At 41.5% G+C, this 20,123-nt stretch overlaps 2 protein-coding genes across 3 annotated transcripts in view; both read left to right on the top strand.

Moving 5' to 3' along the window:
• jak2b (Janus kinase 2b) overlaps positions 1-13,133 on the top strand; it is a 38,824-nt gene extending 25,691 nt beyond the window's left edge. The window contains exons 11-24 of the mRNA XM_030737303.1: positions 1,284-1,408; positions 1,541-1,672; positions 2,431-2,518; positions 4,415-4,542; positions 4,872-5,010; positions 5,343-5,494; positions 6,221-6,371; positions 7,295-7,431; positions 7,542-7,731; positions 8,329-8,453; positions 8,548-8,720; positions 8,976-9,093; positions 11,073-11,186; positions 12,095-13,133. Of these exons, the coding sequence (XP_030593163.1) occupies positions 1,284-1,408; positions 1,541-1,672; positions 2,431-2,518; positions 4,415-4,542; positions 4,872-5,010; positions 5,343-5,494; positions 6,221-6,371; positions 7,295-7,431; positions 7,542-7,731; positions 8,329-8,453; positions 8,548-8,720; positions 8,976-9,093; positions 11,073-11,186; positions 12,095-12,202 (1,880 nt within the window). The 3' untranslated portion in view covers positions 12,203-13,133. The remainder of the gene's footprint in view (positions 1-1,283; positions 1,409-1,540; positions 1,673-2,430; positions 2,519-4,414; positions 4,543-4,871; positions 5,011-5,342; positions 5,495-6,220; positions 6,372-7,294; positions 7,432-7,541; positions 7,732-8,328; positions 8,454-8,547; positions 8,721-8,975; positions 9,094-11,072; positions 11,187-12,094) is intronic.
• A 706-nt stretch (positions 13,134-13,839) lies between these two features.
• LOC115786279 (monocarboxylate transporter 13) lies at positions 13,840-19,058 on the top strand. 2 transcript variants are annotated; one of them, XM_030738363.1, is made up of 5 exons: positions 13,840-13,975; positions 15,674-15,904; positions 15,980-16,123; positions 16,662-17,444; positions 18,392-19,058. In XM_030738363.1, the coding sequence occupies exons 2-5, from the start codon at positions 15,703-15,705 to the stop codon at positions 18,631-18,633; spliced, it is 1,371 nt and encodes a 456-aa protein (XP_030594223.1). In that variant the 5' UTR covers positions 13,840-13,975; positions 15,674-15,702; the 3' UTR covers positions 18,634-19,058. The 2 variants fall into 2 exon arrangements, with proteins under 2 accessions (XP_030594223.1, XP_030594222.1); XM_030738362.1 differs by having other exon boundaries at positions 15,671-15,904.
• Positions 19,059-20,123: the final 1,065 nt, after the last annotated feature.

Below are 20,123 nucleotides of genomic sequence, written 5' to 3'. Positions count from 1 at the left end.
CAAAGCAGCAGCGCTTTTTCCTGTAACCACTATTAAAACCTTTACTGGGAAACAGCTGGAGGAGCCCTTCATCAACCAGCTGATCAGCAAGTGAAGAAAAGAGAACTTTGTAGCTGCTCCGTCCACCGCTGTTTGTTTCACACAACGAAAAATCTGCAGTTAAGCTACGGAAATTAAAATATGCAGATGAATTGTTAATAAGACAAAAGCATTTCTTGTCCGACTTTATCGATGTTAATAATACTCGATCATTTAAAATAATCGATAGTTGCAGCCCTAGTTAAAACAGTCAAGGATTCAAAGGAAACTGTGTCTGCAGTGTTTTACTCATATTAAACACTTACACGTAAGCAAATTAGGCAAAAGGAAAATCTTGTTTCAGGCTTACTTGAACTCTTGTTTGGTCTGTTACACCTCAGATACGCATCGAGACCTTTCAGTGGTCGTCTGGCAATGACTGCTCACGAGGAGGAAAACATTGTGTGGGAAGTGTGACTCAAATTGGCTTCAGAGTAAAAGTTGTGATATTTGAAATGTGTTGGTTGCAGTATTAAGGCACAGCTTTTACTATGAAGGCAAACTTCCATTTCTGGCTGCACTCTTTCTAGTTTTACTACCATTTGGAGAGTTAATGGTGAGCGTTTTGCAGACAAGTCAGCGTCTTCCATGCAGGCTACAAGTGACTGTGGGAATCTGCTACCGACCAATAACAAGGAGGCTTTTGGTGTAGCACCCGCTTTGGGACCAGTTACACCACCACTCACCAACTACTTGGGGAATAGACATTTTTCCTTAGCCACCGGAGGTTGCCAGGGGGTTGGCGCTCTCTAGGCATTTTTGTTTTGTTTGTTTTTTTTAGAGTATTAAAAGCAGAAAAATGGATGTCAAATTTGCTATTCATTTTGAAAAGCTGCAACTCAGCTTTAGTGTGTTCTTTATTCTGTAAAGGTCATGAAAGTGCTACATTTGACTTATGAAACATGTCTTATACATTGGCCAATCACTAATACTAAGTAAGAGCAGCAGTAAAGGAAAATGCATGAAACACAAACTAACAGCCGGGATGACTCAAAGGTGCCCCAGTCTCTGCCTGCTTTCATAATTCGACCACAAGTCTTTTTCTCAGAAACCGATGAAGTAATACAGAGCAGATTTTCTCTCAAGTCTGTGACTCGTGTCATCAATTCCCATGCTCCTTTCCCAGTTGGATTAAGTTTTATTGCAAGATACTTAGTAAATAGTTTTTTTAAACTAAGATTGCTTTCTTTTCTTTCCACTGACAGAGAAGTCCTGCCTCCTCGTGTGCAGGAGCAACAAAGGCTCCGAAGTGCCACTGTCTCCATCGCTAAATCGACATAACATCAGTCAAATGGTGTTTCACAAGATCAGGAATGAAGATCTGGAATTTGTAAGTTCATCCAATGCTCCATTATGTTACAGTATAGAATTGCCATACCTTTTGTAGGATAGCCTCCATATTTCCACCATCAAGTTAAATGTGTTTGACACTCTACAATTGAATTTTTGTGCTTCCTGATAGATGGAGAGTCTCGGTCAAGGAACATTTACAAAGATCTTTAAAGGGGTGCGAAAGGAGCTCAGAGACTATGGAGTGCACCAAACAGAAGTAGTCATGAAAGTCCTGGACCAGGCCCACAGGAATTTCTCTGAGGTCGGTGGCTCTGTTTTCTTTGCTTGCATGGATACGCTCATTGATTTTGGAAATTAGGTTGGCTGCCCAGCTTTAAGCACCAATTTTCAATTATCTTTAAGTCAGGGGGCTATAAGGGGTCATAACAAAGGCTTCAACTAGTAGTTCATGGTGAATTTTGAGGTCTGCTTTGGATCATTAGCCGAAACAGTGGAACTTTGCACCATCACTCATGAGTCCCTTAACTGGTATGTTTTAATGAATTCTTGAGCAGTGGAAATTTCAAGCTGGAGCCATGTGACTTCTTTTTATAGGCTTTTCCTGCCTTATAAAAGCGTCAGTTGGCTCTATTTTTATGTCTGTTGGCTGGAGAGGGTAGCTTTTTTTTTTTCTTTTTTTCCTTCCCTAGAGTCACTTGGGGGTTTTAGAGATGGGCAAAAGTGCATCATTGTAAAGGAAAGACCAAAAAAAAAAAACAAGAGCTCCATTGCAAAAAGGAATTCACAAAAATTTGTTTTATCCCAATTATCTTGTTTTCATAATCATTGAAAACTCTAAATTTAGTTTGAAGTTTATTAATCGCACAGCCCTACAATGGTAGTATTCTTGGTGTAGTACTTGAGCTTATCTAATAGGATCGCAGTGTTATGTAAGACTAAACCGCTGGTGTAATATTTCTCATGTATTCAATCTTAACGTGCACCTCAGGGGTATAGTTTTTTTTTTTCTTTCTTCTGACACAAGCAAATAAATATGTTCTTTTTTTTCTCGTCCTGCAGTCTTTCTTTGAAGCTGCCAGCATGATGAGCCAGTTGTCACATATCCACCTCATCCTAAACTATGGTGTTTGTGTCTGTGGAGAAGAGAGTAAGTCTTCTTTGATACAAGCAATCTCGAGTTGTCATACTTTGAATGTGATATATGTTTTATATAGTACCTGTTTATTTAACCCTTTAACACAGAGCGTATCACCGCCAACGCACTTTGCATTACCTTAATTACGCAACAATTTGTCCTATCAGAAAATTTCAAATGGTTTCTGAGAGCTGAGAAATTGCTCTTCACACACAACATGGCATCCATCCATCCATCCATCCATCCATTCTCTTCTGCTTATCTGGGGCCGGGTCGCGGGGGCAGCAGCCTAAGCAAAGAAGCCCAGGCTTCCCTCACCCCAACCACCTCCACCAGCTCATCCGGAGGGACCCTAAGGCGTTTCCAGGCCAGCCAAGAGAGATAATCTCTCCAGCATGTCCTGGGTCTACCCCGGGGCCTCCTCCCGGTGGGACATGCCCAGAACACCTCACTCAAGAGGCACCCCGGAGGTATCCTAGTCAGATGCCCAAATCACCTCATCTGGCTCCTCTCAACATGGAGGAGCAGCGGCTCTACTCTGAGCCCCTCCCAAATGGCCGCACTCCTCACCCTATCTCTGGGAGAGACCAGCCACCGTTCGGAGGAAGCTCATTTCTGCCACTTGTAATCTTATTCTTTCGGTCACTACCCAAAGCTTGTGACCATAGGTGAGGGTAGGAATGTAGATCGACCGGTAAATCGATAGCTTTGCTTTTACGCTAAGCTCCCTCTTCACCACGACAGACCAGTGCAGCATCCGCATCACTGCAGACACAGCCCCGATCTGCCCCAGTCTGTCGATCTCCCGCTCCCTTCTCCCGTAACTCGTGAGCAAGACCCCGAGATACTTGAACTCCTCCACCTGGGGCAGGAACTCGTCCCTGAGCCAGAGAGGGCACTCCACCCTTATATGTCATGTCATTAAGCCTAATGTGCCAGCTGTCCACCATGCTCTTCCACAGTCTTGACCAGACTCTGTTAGCCTAAAGTTGAAATTGGCTGTTCATAGGATTGTGACACATTGTCCTAGACGCTCTTTCACCTCTACTACTCTCTTCACATCACAGATATGTTTCGACACAGTGGACTGCTGGCATCAACTCTTCATCTTTTTTGTTTTCTTTAATGCTAATTTTTTATTTTGTTTTTCAAATTATTGCATTATCTGTGCTATCTATAAAATAGACTGTCTCACCTGGTGAAATATATTTATACTCTTGAGAGATGCTATATTTCAACAGGTTTTTTTTCTTCTTCTTCTTCTTCTTCTTTTTTTGGCCATCTAAACCCTCGAGTCCACGTGTGTATTTTACAGGCAGAAATCCACTGTGGAGGTCTGAAATGAAAGTGGGTGTGGGAACGGTATGAGAGCCTATGGGAAAGCTGCTCTCAGCTTCCTTAAGCTATGACGTCAATAAGCACTTTTTGAAAACAACATGATGGTCTCCATTCAGTTCTGAAAGGATGGTTAAAGCCAGGGCATGCTCGAACGCAGGCTTACCTGGTAATGAACAGGTCACTGTCGTGTGAGCATGCAGTGTCCCTCAGTTTTTAATCATGATGCCTTCATTTGTGTCAGGTTTCAAAACACCAAGATGGTGACTGCCCAAAAACTCACCTTGAGGCTGTAAGACGAGACCTCACTAACTACTGGGTGACATCACATTGGCTATAGCCAACCTTTATATACAGTCTGTGTGTGTATATGTATATAAACTGAACCAGTACCCATCAGTTTTTCATGATACCATAAGAGACCCTCTCTTTGGTTTGTGTAATAACATTATGTGGGGTAACATTAAATGGATGTAGTGCACAAACTGTAATCTCTAAATCATGAAGTGATTTTTTTTTGTTTTTGTTTTTTTAAATTAAACAAACACTATTTCAAATGTTTTTTTTCCTCAGACATCATGGTCCAGGAGTACGTGAAGTTTGGCTCATTGGATATCTACTTGAAGAAAAACAAGAACTCGATTAACCTTCTGTGGAAGCTTGAAGTGGCGAAGCAGCTGGCCTGGGCCATGAACTTCCTGGTATGAAAGTACACTGCCCTAAAAAATTAAAGGAAAACTTTGAAAAACACATAAAATCTCAATGGAGAAAAAATTATGCTGGGTATCTATACTGATGAGGACTGGGTAATGTGTTAGGAATTGTTTGGTGGGAATGGAAATTATCAGCCTACAAAGGGCTGAATTCAAAGACACACTGATAATCAAAGTGAAAAATGATGCAGGCTAGTTCATTTTGCTAAAATTTCATTGCAGCAGCTCAAAATGGCACTCAGTAGTTTATAGTGTAATAATATATGAAGTTTTTGTCTCTAAGAGATTGGGATGTCTCTTCTTTTCTGTTCCTGCAGGAAGAAAAGCATCTTGTTCATGGGAATGTGTGTGCTAAAAATGTTCTCCTGATCAGAGAAGAGGACCGGAGGGCAGGGAACCCTCCTTTCATCAAACTAAGTGATCCTGGTATCAGCATCACTGTCCTGCCCAGAGAAAGTGAGTTCATGTCTGCTGTGCTCACCCAAAGAAGAAGGACCTTCTTATATCAGCAGAGGGCAGTAGATAGCTTCTTAATATACTTGTGATTGCAGTGAGCTGGATTACTTTTTAGTTACAAAAATAGAGTTAAAATGAGTTATGTGCTTTTCTGTTCTGCAGAAATTAATCATTATATAAACTGATACCTGCAGATTGGTGTATTGTGAAGTGTAGAGGTGCATTCAGTTGGTGCATAAAATAAAACTGAAGCAACATAAAGTTTGCCGGGAAATTTGGTAAATGAAGAACTTACTAAAAGTGGAAGGTAAAATGTTTTTGTCTGTGATCAGTTCTGATTGAGAGGATCCCCTGGGTTCCCCCTGAATGTATCGAGGACCCTGCCAAACTGAGCCTGGCTGCAGACAAGTGGAGTTTTGGCACTACGTTGTGGGAAATCTGCAGTGGTGGGGATAAACCTTTGGCAACACTGGACAACTCTAAGGTAAAGTTGATTGGCATGGCCTAAAATATATGCATCGTTTCCAGTTACCAGTATTGTGGTAAGAGTGATTCTGATACTACAGTAGGGATAGTAATGACTTAGTATCTATTCAAATGCTGATGCATAAGATTACATGCATCTGCAGGTATGCATATTTTTTCTACATTGTCACTGCTGAAAACAGCTAAAAAAATTATTTGAGCACTTGCCTTGAGGCCTCTCCACTGTCTTCTACAGAAGCTTTCAGATGGTGGTGTTCAGTAGGATAAGTATTGGGGTGGTGAGGGGCATAAACACACACACAGAAATGTTTTTAGTCTACAGGAAAATAATAAAGGGATATAAATAAAGGGATTGGCCTCACTGTTCCAATACTTTTGGAGGGGAGTGTGTGTGTGAGGATGGAGATATGTATAGCAGAGAAACTAGTATGCCAAGTCCTTAATGGCAATAAATGAGCAATATATTGAGCTGCTTCTTGCAGTCTCTCATTCGGTGTTGGAACTCCAGCTATGCCACTGGTTTCACTACCGCCGGTGATGGTCGTCCTGAGGAAATTGCCTGATTGTACTTGGAGTTCTTTCAGATGGGAACGAGCCACCAAATATATGTGGGCTGCTCTGATCGCCAGCCCAAGTAACTTGTGTATAATGGAGACTACTGCTCTTTGTTTGGCAGTTTGATCTTTTTGCATCTGCACACCTGATTTAATCCTTGATGTTCCAGAAATCCCTGTTTTATGAGGATCACCACCAGCTTCCTGCACCAAAGTGGACAGAACTAGCTAATCTGATTACCAGCTGCATGGACTATGAGCCCACATTCAGGCCTACATTCCGTGCAGTTATTCGTGACCTCCACAGCCTCTTCACACCAGGTTGGTATATACCTCACAATCTCAACTGAAGTCCCTAATAATGTAAAAGCACGACAGGAATGCACACAGACGGTATAAAGCATGGGCATACCTTCCAGGTCAGAATAGTGAAGCCTGTGCAGAAGTGCCTTAAACCTGCATTTTATCTGAAGGCCACCAGGGTGACCTTCCAGTCCCATAGAAGTCTATAGGAAAACAGTGTAATCTTGACCTCTAAACACTTATCAGCTGAGTTTATGGGCTCAGTCACTCATTTTGGCTCATATTGAATGAAAGATTGAGCATTTTTTTAGTGAATCTCAGTCATTCTAGGTTTAAAAATGGTTTTTTATTGTTTTTTTGTTTGTTTTTGGCAACCAAGATGGCAACTTTAGAATCTTATCTCAAGGCTTCAAAACAGGTTGTATCCAACAGGTGACATTATTGTAGCTACGTACATCTTTTATACTGCCTTTGGATTCACATAGGAATTTCCAAATGTCTTTATGACACACTCACTCTAACAATAAATAGGGCGTGTTCACGAGCAGGTTTAGTATGTTCGGTATGTTCCCCTAATTTTGAGGTTTTTTTATCAGGCTTTGTAGATGGCGACTAGTTTTCTGAGACATCACAGCCTGATTTGGCTGCTAATTGGCTCTTCAGTGGCAGGGACAACCGTTGTTGGAGAATTCTCCCATAAACTTCTCTTGGTTTCATTTTGAGTGTCATCTCTGTCTCTCGTGTAATATCCCTTGTTGCAGTTAGTTGCAATACTTGTTGTGGCCCACAGTACTGTTTCAGCCCTTCACATGGCAAATTCAACCTGTAAACCTACTCTGTGGCAAGCAAGCAGGCGTCCTCTATTCCTCAATTACTGTTCATGCCTGGGGAAGTCCAGTGTCAGTTCCACCCAGCACAAGAATTTTCTCCTTTCTTGGCAGACTATGAGTTGATCGTGGACAGTGACATCCTGCCTAATAGGACGGTGGGCTCTGCCTGGACATTTGGCGGGTTTGAGAATCAGGAGCCAGCTCAGTTTGAAGAGAGACACCTCATATTCTTACAGCAGTTGGGCAAGGTATGATGGCATTTTTTTAATGAAATGTGTATTTAAAATGAACACAGAAAATGGTTAAAAAAAAAAAAATGAATAAACAGCAGCTCACCGAGTTTGGCCTTCTCTTCCAGGGAAACTTTGGAAGTGTGGAGATGTGTCGATATGACCCACTTCAGGACAACACCGGAGAGGTCGTGGCTGTGAAGAAGCTTCAGCACAGCACCGCAGAGCACATACGAGACTTTGAGCGGGAGATTGAAATCCTAAAGTCTCTTCAGCATGAGAACATTGTCAAGTACAAGGGCGTCTGTTATAGTGCAGGTACGTCAGATGAGCATTTCTGTAGCTTTGTTTTTGTCTTGCAGCAGCAAAGTCACCAGTCTTACGTTTTCTCTAGTTAATGAAAAATTCACCACTTCTGACTGTAAATTAAGTATATTTGATATGTAATATGAATTCAGCCTGGCCTGTCACAAAAATGGCCAGGAGTTTATGCAGTATTAATTTAGTTTTAAATATATATGTTATCCCTAGGGCTGAAAGTCTCAGAGTAACTCACAGTACAATAATAATGTCCATTTTCACTGGAGTTTTCTGCTTAACTGCACAGTGGTGAACTTTGGTTTACTTTACCCTCATTTAAGTTCGTGGAATCTGTCCACAGCAGCCACATTTTCATAAAAAATAAATATATTTAGCATCAATGTATCAATAACTGCAATACAAGAGGAAGTGAAATGGCATTGCAATACTGATATTTTGTCCCACCCCTAATCATCTCATTAATGTCAGACTTCTACATCTTTATTTGAAATGTTTATTCTGTGTCGATGGACATCACAAAGCGTGGATTTATTTTATCTGCCTACAATTAGATTTTCAGATTGGCATTTAGTGTTTTTATTTTCCTCCCTTCAGGTCGACGAAATCTGCGTCTCATCATGGAATATCTTCCCTTTGGAAGTCTACGGGATTACCTCATGAAAAACAAAGAGAGGATTGACCACCAGAAGCTTGTGCATTACACTTCTCAGATCTGCAAGGTGCTGCGACCTGGCCGCCTGTTTCCTGGATGTTCTGACCACTTAAACCAGTGATGAAAATAATTTTCTTTGTTTTTGTTACGTGTTTGCATAGGGCATGGAGTACCTATCAAGTAAGAGGTATATCCATAGAGACCTGGCAACACGAAATATCCTAGTGGAGAGCGAGCTCAGAGTGAAGATTGGTGACTTTGGCCTCACTAAGGTTCTGCCTCAGGACAAAGACTACTACATGGTCAAAGATCCGGGAGAGAGCCCCATATTCTGGTCAGAATATGTTTATTAATTTTTTTTATAGTCTTGCATAGCAGTGCTTTGTTTACTCTGCAGTGTTCTCTCCAATCACCTTCTGAGTTCATCGTTTGCACACACAAATTCTCCCCAGTAATCGTTGCAATGAGATTGCTTTTAGAATTCAGCCTGCGATCCAGTTTTCCTATTATTATTATTATTATATTATTATTTTAGTGTTGCCTTGTAGTGTTCACCTCAGAGAGAGTCACGTGACGTGCTGCTTCACAGGTATGCCCCCGAGTCTTTGACTGAGAGCAAGTTCTCTGTGGCGTCAGACGTCTGGAGCTTTGGAGTTGTGCTTTATGAGCTCTTCACCCACAGTGACAAGAACTGCAGTCCTCCTGCAGTAAGTACATGCGCTGCCTTTCACTATCTGTTTTTTTTATGTGTGTAGAAATCATTTAAATTCAATTTTATTTCTATAGCGCCAAATCACAACAGACAGTCGCCTCAAAGTGCTTTATATTGTAAGGTAGAGGCCCTAAAATAATTACAGAGGAAACCAAACAGTCAAAACGACCCGCTATGAGCAGCACTTGGTGACAGTGGGAAGGAAAAACTCCTTTTTAACAGGAAGAAACCTCCAGCAGAACCAGGCTCAGGGAGGGGCAGTCATCTGCCACAACTGATTGGGGCTGAGAGACAAGACAAAAGACATGCTGTGGAAGAGAGCCAGAGATTAATAATAACTAATGATTAAATGTAGAGTCGGGTATAAACAGTAAAAAGAGTGAAAGAAAAAAAAACACTCAAAAATCAAGCAGGACTAGACACCAAGACTGAATTAAGCACAGTTGGGATGTGAGCTTTAACTTCTAGAGTCAGGCTGCAGCCCAGTCTTTCTGGTGTTATCAGCAGTGTTTGATCTGTTCTACCGTCCTGTGTTAAGTCTATGAACCCATCTGGTGACTTAGCCTCTGGGCCTGAATATTTCATGGCTGACATTAAAGCCAGCAGATATCCAAGGCCATGCCTTTCTCTTCCACGCACTGATCACCATTTCCAAATGCAGATAAATAAAAAAAATTGCCATCAGATGATAGCAAGTGGTTGTGAGAATGCATTTCAACCAAAGTGTTCCATCTTTTGGTGCCCACACGGATTGTTTGTGTCAAGTGGTCTTTTGACCCCCACCTGCACAGCAAAGAGCCTGGGACAAGTGGTGTTAGTTTGAATTCATCAGTTGTTGAATTAATTGGTAGCCTATTTATAATACTGACTGATGGTGAGGACAGTGTTGTCTAAATTGGGTTTTTGTGATATCCAATTTATGACCTTGGCCTCATTTGTGCATATTTTTGTGTGTGCGTGTGTGTGTGTGTAATCTGTTACTTTGGAAATGACAGATTTCTGTGAAATAAATTAAATTCACTCATTTCCTTTACTGTACATAGACTGATCATGTTTCTGATCATTCTGAGCCAGGAAATCCCTGCAGCAAAAAAAAAAAAGTTACTCCCTGCTTGAAGAGACATTGAGCAACATCTCAAAGTGAACAAATATGTTTTCATAGACCTGTCAGCATCATGCAATGATTTTTTCCTGTGTAAAAAGAATAAACAAACCATAACCAGCTGAACGTGTACTGCAGTATGATGATTGGGTGGTGACAGCATGATTATTTTAATTAACTGTTCAGATCAAGTTGAGTAAATGTTTGGGTTTTTTTTGGGGGGGGGGGGGGGGGGGGGGTTCTTCAATAAAGGAGACATGGAAAGTGTTTGTTTGTCACAGATTAAAGTGATTTGATTATTGGGATAGGTGTTCTTGGTGTGTTCTAGTGTAAAAAAAAGACTTGGCAGAAGATTCGAATGAAGCACAAGCAACATTTATACATTTTCTCCATCACCACATTAATATATGCACGTTCCCAGGACAATGCTGTGCCTCATTCAGTGGTTTTAGAAAAGTATGACTTAACAACTTGCACAAATAAAGTATATTCCCCCAGTTAAAACATGCTGTAAATAAATGAATCGCTGGAAATGTGGCACTGAATATAACCTGCTCCCAACCAGGTTACCTGAGTGATGTAGCCAGGTAAAAAGAGCTGCTTTCCTGACACAGAAAACTTTAAGCTCAACATAGCCTACACTGGTTGCAGTCACACTGCCACTTTTTATGTTGCCAATAACGTTTCTCTCCTTCAGCTGATAAACATGTTGGTCTTCATTACTCACCCTTCTTTGATTACATTTGAATTTGTTTTGTCTGTGAAGATATTCTTGCTCTCTCTAATTAAATGGTCGTGTTCTTGGCTTTGCTTAACTTCACTGTCAGCATTTGACTTATTTACTTTCCTTTTCCTCTGTTCCCCCCACTCAGGTTTTTATGTCCATGATGGGGAATGACAAGCAGGGACAGCTGATTGTTTATCACCTCATTGAGCTCCTCAAATCAGGCAGCCGGCTGCCTCAACCCCTGGGGTGTCCTACAGAGGTATGATTACTTGTTGGCAACTTTGTAACAACCCTGACAAGTTGAGAGCACAGCACCAATAAACTGATCGGTCATTTTTATTACCAAGTAATTGCTTATTTTCACATCCAGCAGTTGTGGAGAACCTTTAGCTTTAAATAAAAGTCGATGTTTCTCTCAACATGGTGAACATACACTCACTGGCCACTTTATTAGGTACATGTTGCTAGTACCGTTTGAGCCCCCTTTTTCCTTTAGAACTGTCTTAATTCTTCCTGGCATGAATTCAACCAGGTGCTGGAAACATTCCTCAGATATTAGCATGATGGAGTCACATGGTTTCTACATATTTGTCAGACGCTCATCCGTGACGTGAATTTATTATCTCGCCACATCCCAAAGGTGCTCTATTGGATTGAAATCTGGTAGCTGTGGAGGCCATTTAATGGGTCCATGCTGTCTTAGTAGTTCAGCAGCTTCTGAAATACTAAGAGCAGTCCATCTGGCACCAATAATCATGCCATATTCAGACATTCTGATGCTCAGTTTGAACTTGTAATTGTCTACATGCCAAAGTGTTTTGAGCTGCTGCCATGTGGTTGGCTGATCAGATATATTTGTTAATGAGCAGTTCCAGAGGTGTACCTAATAAAGTGTCTGGTGAGATAAGTCCAGTATTCACTCACACCTGTTCGCTGGCGTGGGTCTACGTAGGTTTCTCCTGACTCCAGAGGAAACTCTCTGGTTCTTTAGCTGTTAAACAGCAGCCAAATGCTTCAGGGTTTTCAGTGATGGTGGTGAGGAGATGTTTGGGGTGGTGGATGTTCAAGATGCTCTACTGAGGACTATAGTCACTCTGTTTCCTGATAAGGAGTCAAGTCACATGCAGTATTTTTGCTGATAATTGTTTGTGTTGCACTCTTTCTCAGATACATGAAATCATGGAGGAGTGCTGGGACACAGACCCTGGTTTGCGTCCTCCGTTCAAGGAACTGGCCCTGCGTATCGACCTGTTCAGGGACAGTAAGGAGTTTTAAAATCACCCAAAGTGCCCTGTTGCTCTTCAACCGAGATGCTCTTAATATCGTTGCCCTGTTTGTGGCAAAGGGACGAAGGCCAACGTGAAACCCTTATCCTGATGGGTGCCAGCATGTGGCGGAGCGGCTTGTGAGTGGAAGACTCTTGGTTCAGAATGAGAACCTGCTTATAAACTACTGCCAAGGCTGCCTTTAAATGAGGCATCTCCCCTCCATTTTTCTGTTGCGGTGGCCCACAGCGCAATGGAAACAGGGGGGCTCGGATGGTCGGAAAGTTGAAGGTGATGTTGCTGAAAAAGAGCAAATCTGTTTGGTCAAAATTTTTAACAGAAAGGCTTTGAGGTGTTAGACTGTGATTAGACTGTTGCCAGGCCTAAAGCTAAAGACGCCTGTGGCGAACAAGTTCCTTGTGCGCGCACGTGCGCGTGTGTGTGTGTGTGTGTGTGTCAGAGTGAGTTGAGTGAGTGGGTTGAATTGAATGCCTGTTGTGTCTATACAAACAGCTAGCAGGGCTAGCTCTTGCCATCTTTTGTCCTTGTCCAACCAGAGAAATGGACAAAAGCTGTTTTCTATGTATGTTTGTATATACCTACAGTATATTTGTGTATATATGTCCAGTAAAATTTTATAATTTTGTAAAATTAACGTAAATACTATATTTCAACTGCCACGTCCATTGTAAAAGAAGTATGTGCAAAAAATGATTTAAAAATCTGTCGTTTTGTTTTCAGTGTGAGAGGTTGTGTGAAAATTAAACAGCATAATTCAACTGTTTATATGTTACGCAGATTCTTGTGTTCAGTCCCTTTAAGCTCATTTCCCCTGCATAAAGTATTGTGCTGTTGAAAGGGCTGGTTATTAGGCAGCGAGAAACCAAAACCACCCAAAAACAGCAAAAACAAATAAATGACTGAAGATTCATAAACATTAACAGCAGTGTCTTTATGTCTCGATGCATGCTCAGTAATTTAGGTAAGGCAGCCCTAGAATATTTGATTCCCTTGGAAATGTTTCAGCTTTCTGGGATTAGTGTCTTTACTTGATCCTGGTAAGTTAATGGGGGGGGGGGGGATTTGTCAAGATGATTAGTGAAGATGTTTCCAAAGTCTGATTTCCTCTGACCTTACAGATTATTCTCCACATAGTGCTCTAGATTATGGGGAAACATTTAACCTTTCCCAGTACTCATACAGTACTTTATACTAACTAGATCTGACTTTTTTTTTTTATTTTGGGGGGGGGGGGGGGGGGGGGGGGCAACAAGAGAGGTTTTGCCATGAATGCAAAAATCCTTTTACTTTTCATCTTTTTCCTCCCGCCCCCCCTCCTTTGTATAAATGGACTTCCATTAGTTTCTGATTCAAACTGCAAACTATAATAAATCTGGTTTGTGGAAAAGGTCACACCTTGGACCTTGCTTGTAATTTTCCACAGTAAATCATTTGCTCCTTACTTTGCTAATTGCTTTTTGTTTAATTCAAAAACATAAGATGATGCCAAGTACACAAAAGTTGCCATTTTATTTTGAAATCCGGATGTGCGGCTTGAGCTGTGGCTTCAGATTTGGGTAATGATGGTGGGCGGTCGTAGCTGTTTAAACCGGTGTTTAAAGGTTGTGAGCTGGCGTGCTTGTTTGATAAATGCGATGAAATGTATAAAACTAACCGCAGCCTCCGTCTGACCTCTGTCACCTTAAACGTCCAAAGAAGAGCGCACTTCACGTTAACGGGCGGCTGGATTTGGCAGCGCAGATTCACCGCAGCGCGAAAGCAGGTATATATGGAAGGACTACAGATGAAAGCTGCGGAGAATCATTAATGTAGTAATTTAGCGCACGGAGCGGTGAAACACGTTTTATCGCTGACTGCTCCCTCAGCGCTGCTGTTTATTTCTAAGGTGATTGCTGCGCGTTAGAGCTTTGAAACTTTAAACTGGATACATTTGAATATTTAAGGTTATTGTCCTGCAGGCTAATAAAAGGAAACGACATTTTATTGACTGTGTTTCCAGCAGTGTCAAAGAGACTCCACAGCACATGAGAATAAAGTAGAACAAGATTTCATAAATTTCCTAAATCCCCAAAATAACACGCAGGTATGAAGTGGTAGTACAACAATCCCAGGGTTAACCCCAAAGTTCCCAGGATAAGCTAAAATCCAAAATTCACAGTACAGACCCCAGGAGGAGGACAATAAGCTTGACAGCTTAACTTGACAAATTTTTTTTCTCTTTAAATTTTTTTAGCTATGATGGTGTTCAGAATTTTTACACCTTCCGAGACAGTGCGGCAAATAATGCAGCTCGAACATTATTTTAAAAGTTGTCAGTTTTATTGGTAAACAAAAGCAAACAACAACGAAAAAAAAACGTTAGAAATTAATATAACAATTCTGGTCTAGTGTAACGCCAGTGTTTGGGTAAGTGAATATGGATAACCGAAAAATATCCTGGATATGCTGTAAGGCCCTGGCCGATGGAGCAGCCATATAAACTCAATAAAGCTAAAAATACAACATGAAATGCAAGATATGCAAATGCCAACAACAAAAAGATTGTCAGTGGCATCTGAACTAAAACAGCCACACCTCCTCCACCACAATTATTATGATGTGTTTAAACTGAAGAATAGGCAGAAGCTCTGAAGAGATATAAGCTCAGATGTGATTTGTGGGGAAAAGAAAACAGAGGGTCACCAGTTGTTCTCCTTTTCTCTGAAGCCTAATAGAACATTTGTAAGGTTAATAGAATAATTATAAACAATTATAGAGTAATTAGGAATATTATAACCACAGCTTTTACAAGAAAACTATGCATTTTTGATTAAATTAATATGCGCAATATTCTCAGTCTCAGGTTTCCCTCTTCAAACACAGGCGATCCAGTCTAACAATAAAAAAGGTTTAACATGCTAGAATTAAATCCCCAGTTCATTTAGCACTATTTGGCCAGCTGTGCTATAACAATATGAACTAAGCTCCAGTTTCAACATCGCAAAATGCTGCCAGTTTGAGAAATATTAGGCTAAGTAAACATCCCTCTATGACTGATTAGCTGCAATTCCACAAGAGGATGAACCAGCTGCACAACTCATGATGTCAGTGATCAGTCAAGTAGTTGACGCAATATTTCTAGGATTTTCCTAGAAATCCCCCTCAGCTGCTCGCACCCTAAGCATCTTAAAGTTTAGGTCCTCCTACAGAGTCTTCGTGTCCAATGTTGTAAGAAACTTATTTACTTAAGTAAAATGTAATAATCCTGCTTAAATTATAGTAGCCTACAAAAATCTTTGAATCAAAATATACTTAAAGCAGCTAAGGTAAAAGTATTTGTTATAGTGTGAGTGCAGCAGGGTGGGCTAATCACATTTCTGGGAGTTCTGTGCCACCCCATACACCCACTCTTGACACGCCCCTGTTTAACCGCCCTTACAGTTCATGAGCCCTGCCTTCACTGGAGGTTTTTCATTAGCAGGAGAACAGCATACAGAGCAGTTAATAAAGATGAAGCCCAGAAGAGTTGAACCCCGCGACAGCAGGTATGGCTGGGTGGTGGTCGTGTCCGCCTTCTTCACCATGGGCCTTACTGCTGCCGTTCTCAAAAACTTCGGCCACTTCTTCTTGGACATCCAGAGTCACTTTGCAGTCCAGGCCAGCACGACCTCTTGGGTGACCTCCACAACAATTGCTATGCTTCACCTCGGAGGTAAATAAGACTGCAGTTCTCTGCTGTTTTTAAACCCAAGGTGTTCTTATAGAGCCATTTTTATGCTCTCTGCAGCTCCAGCAGCCAGTGCACTGAGCTTACAGTTCTCTCAGAGAGTAGTCATCATGCTCGGAGGCTTGCTGGCTACCTTAGGAATGCTGCTGGCTTCACTGGACCTCAGTTTACCCTGGCTCTACCTCACCATGGGCATCCTGCAAGGTAGCACACCCAGGTCATCCTCTACATCCTACAAAGGTCAAATCAGACACTTTTGCTGACCATTTGGTCATGACATTGAATATTTTAGAGGGTTTGATTTTAAAAGTAACCTTAGAAGCTGATTTATATGATATAAAAGAAAAGTGTCACTGCTACTACAAGTGAAATATTTTGTGATTTTTATGCAATATTTGGGGATAGTAGTACCTTTCCACTTCAAAGCCTAGTTTAGGAATAAACTCAAACTGATGATCCTGCAATTGAAAAGAATTTGTTTACCTACCAAAACCACTACTGGTAACAATGTAACTGACTCTTAAAGCTTTAATTTAAAACAGATAAAACAGCATGAAATAGGGAGCAAAAGACTTCAAAAAGCCTTGCTTCGTGCTGGTTATACCTGCTTTATTTGACAAAAATGACTGACGCAGCGATGCACTGATGCAAGACTTTAAAAGAATCTGTGATCTATGAGTAATACTAATACTGACAGACCTGAGGCTTATAAAAATAATGGGTGGCTCTCTTCTTTTCCTAGGAACAGGTCTTTCCTTCGCCTGGATCTCTGCCAACAGCCTGGTGAGTCACTACTTTGTACGATGGCGTCCCATTGCCTTCGCCATCGCCAGCTCAGGTGAATGTGTCTTTGTCGTCATATTCAGTCCCTTCTTCAAGTGGCTCATTGAGACATACACCTGGCAGGGTGCTTTGCTCATCATCGGAGGCCTTCAGTTGAACTTGTGTGTATGTGGTGCACTCATGAGACCCCTGGAGAGAACCCCGAGTCCTGCACAGGAAACCAAAGACAATGTAGAGGGAGATGTTGCTGCACTCCCACCAAAGAAGAGGACCTTCTTCCAGTGCTCCCTCATGAAAAAACCTGAATTTTTTCTCTACATCCTGTTTGCCATCTTTTCGGCTGCAGGGTTTTTCATCCCTCCTCTCTTTCTGGTTCCCTTTGCCAGCAGTATGGGGATGGATAACTACTGGCCTGCTATGCTTCTTTCTGTTCTGGCTTTAGCCGACCTGGCAGGGAGGCTGATTTGTGGATGGATAGCCAACATGAGGCTGGTGAGGAACCTGCAGCTGCTCACCATAGTGGCAACTCTCCTCGGTGTGGTGCTCTTGCTGCTGCCCGTCAGCCAAAACTACTGGGCCGTTCTGGTGTTTGCCTCCCTCTTCGGCTTCCTGTTTGGCTGCGTGGTGGCGATTCACGTCACAGCCATTGTGGACATTGTAACCCTGCAGGGATTTGACAGTGGGCTGGGGCTCTTTATGCTTTTGAGGAGCATCGGAGGCTTCGCCGGTCCACCTGCTGCAGGTAAAGCAGTCACATTCTTTGCTGTTTGTTTTGGGACTACAAATATAGCAAAACAATTTAGAACCAATGAATATGGCAAGCTGTCGTTTCTCTTTTATACCTAAATAATACTTTATATAAGGACATAGCAATAGCACATACCCTAAAAATGTAAATTACTGAGCTGCTCCAACCACTTTACCTAAATAAATTCCATAATCTGTAATACTAAAATACCTCCATTTGTGTACATTCAGCTGTGTACTGATTAAAAGACATTTTACTGCAGTTTGCTAAAACCAGTTAGCTATAAACACCATTTCCCATATAATTTGCATGAAATTACAATTTTTTCCAAAAACCTGTCTCTTGAAAGAATCAGTGGGTGAAGGCCTGTGAATACGCTACCCTAAATGCCTAAATATATCCTGCTGATACAGTCTTATTTAGAATATATTGTAGTGTGATTTAGATCATCAAATATCTGCTTTGACTTTTAAGATCAAATCTTAATACTTTTTTACAGATATGTAGATATGAAGCCCGACACACACAATTTTGGAAAGGAAAGCTTCAAGGTGCAGATTTTCCTGATGTAAAAAAGGCTCTAACTCTGCCAGAGCTGCTGAAGTAAACCTGGTCACTGCTGACATCATGATGTGAGACAGACCTGCTGCTGCGGACACGTCTGATCTCATGGGAGAAACAACCCAAATAACACGTGGATGACAAACTGAGCAGCCTTTTAGTTCCAAAAACAGCCACATCACTGTGACAGTGACAAAGGAGGAAGGATATTTTCTCCCAGCATTAAGGGGCACATGTGCCGATATATTTCTAATCCACTAATTCACGTTAGATGGAAACAACTAAAATGTCTCACTCCGTGAGCAGATACCCCTGTTCATTTATTCATCAGCACTGGTTCACGGTGTGATGTTTCTTTTTGTCCTGGGCTTCTTGTGCAGGCTGGCTGGTGGATCACACAAACAACTACAGCGCCGCCTTCTACCTGTCGGGCGTCTGCCTGATCGCGTCCGCGGCGTTCGTCGTCCTGGTCGACCGCCTGGTTCAGAGGAGGAAAAAAGCTGCGGAGTCTAAAGTTTATTGTGAAATCATCCAGCAGGAGAAGGAGGAGGAGGAGGGCTGGGAAACAGCAAAGGTCAAATCAGACACTGTTGCACAAGTGGCAAATACTGATGTCAGCTGATATTTTGTTTAATGTATTTTTATATATAATCTATATTCACATATACTGATGTAGAGAGGTAAGTACATCACGTGATGTTTTATTGACATATGGACAAGCAAGCATACCTTACAGATAAAGGTGGCATACTTGAACGCAACCACAAATAAAGAAAATTCGCTTTTTTAAATTATTTGTTCAAAATTAGAAATGAATAGATGGATAAAGCATCAAAGCGGCTCTCTTCTTCCACCTGAACTTTTTGATTCTTCTTCTATGCAGAATTCCTTCAGTTTCAATATTTTAGAGGGTTTTTCCCTCAATTTTGACTAGACCACACTACTGTAACCCTCCTTTTTTGAGATACCCATTCGTGGATTGGCTGCTCGTGGTCAGTATCCTGTTGAGAAGTCTACTTGCAGGTTAACTGATGGCCTTGCATTATGTTCAATCTCTAACCCCTTTTGCTTGTCACTGAATATGTTTGGAAGTTTGTTTCTGCCACTGAATATATTTGTAACCAGACAGAGCTGAGTTGAAATTTCAAGTTATTACATTTTGTTACATTATCTCTAAATTTCGGATTCGATATTTCAAAATATTGAGTTAGGTACCTCAAAGGTTTGATTTACTAACTCAAACTTGAATTTGATGCTTTTTGGCTGCTGGCAAAGATTAATGGAAAGTTCATTTGAAATGTGGAGGCTTGCAGATAATTTTCTTTGGAGTGGAATGATTTACTTCCAAGCCATCTACACTCTTTTGCCTCTGAACACCTTAGTCAGTTCTTTAGATGTCACACCCAGTTTAATCTGTGTTGCTCATTTAGTTACAAACTTAGGATAAGAACTTATTTCATTGTGCAATCTTCACGCACTTTATCCAAAGCCCACTAGTGATGGCAGGATGAAGCCACGTGAAGCCTTGAAGCTTTTCATCCAATTGGTTTTTTAAAAAAAAGTTTATTTCTCAAAGATTCATGTGCAGTGTGACCAAGCTGGTGACCAGCATGAGGAGGAGGTGCCAGGCTTTTGGGACTGTGTATGGTTCTGTGCTGCTGAGACACCAACCTCTGCACATTTCGAGTCCTTTTTCCCCACTCAAAAACGCTCTGATTATTGGAGCCTCTGTTTGGAGGAACGTGAAGCTGGAGACTCCAGCAACCACTGTTGATTGTCTTCCAGGAGCCAGAGCAGGTGACACAGAGGGAACCCTGAAACTGCTGGCCAAGAATAAACTTAGCCAACAGTTTCTGTCTGACTTCTCAGACTTTATCTGATTTAGTGCTCAGTTCAGATAAAATAATTAGTAGGCGATTATAACACCCATGTAGATGCTGAAAAAGACAGCCTCAACACTGCATTTACTCTATTACTAGACTCACTTGTCTTCTCTCAAAATGTAAATGAGCCCACCTGCCACTTTAATCACACTCTGGATCTTGTTGTGGGTTTTCCTCAGTGTGTTTACCTCCCCGTGTCAAGACTGTGTGTGTCTTCTCCCATTTTATT

Source organism: Archocentrus centrarchus, chromosome 9, assembly GCF_007364275.1.
Source record: "Archocentrus centrarchus isolate MPI-CPG fArcCen1 chromosome 9, fArcCen1, whole genome shotgun sequence".
Lineage (NCBI taxonomy): Eukaryota > Metazoa > Chordata > Actinopteri > Cichliformes > Cichlidae > Archocentrus > Archocentrus centrarchus.
Note: the sequence above shows the minus strand (reverse complement) of the source record. Positions and strands in the feature narration are given on the sequence as shown.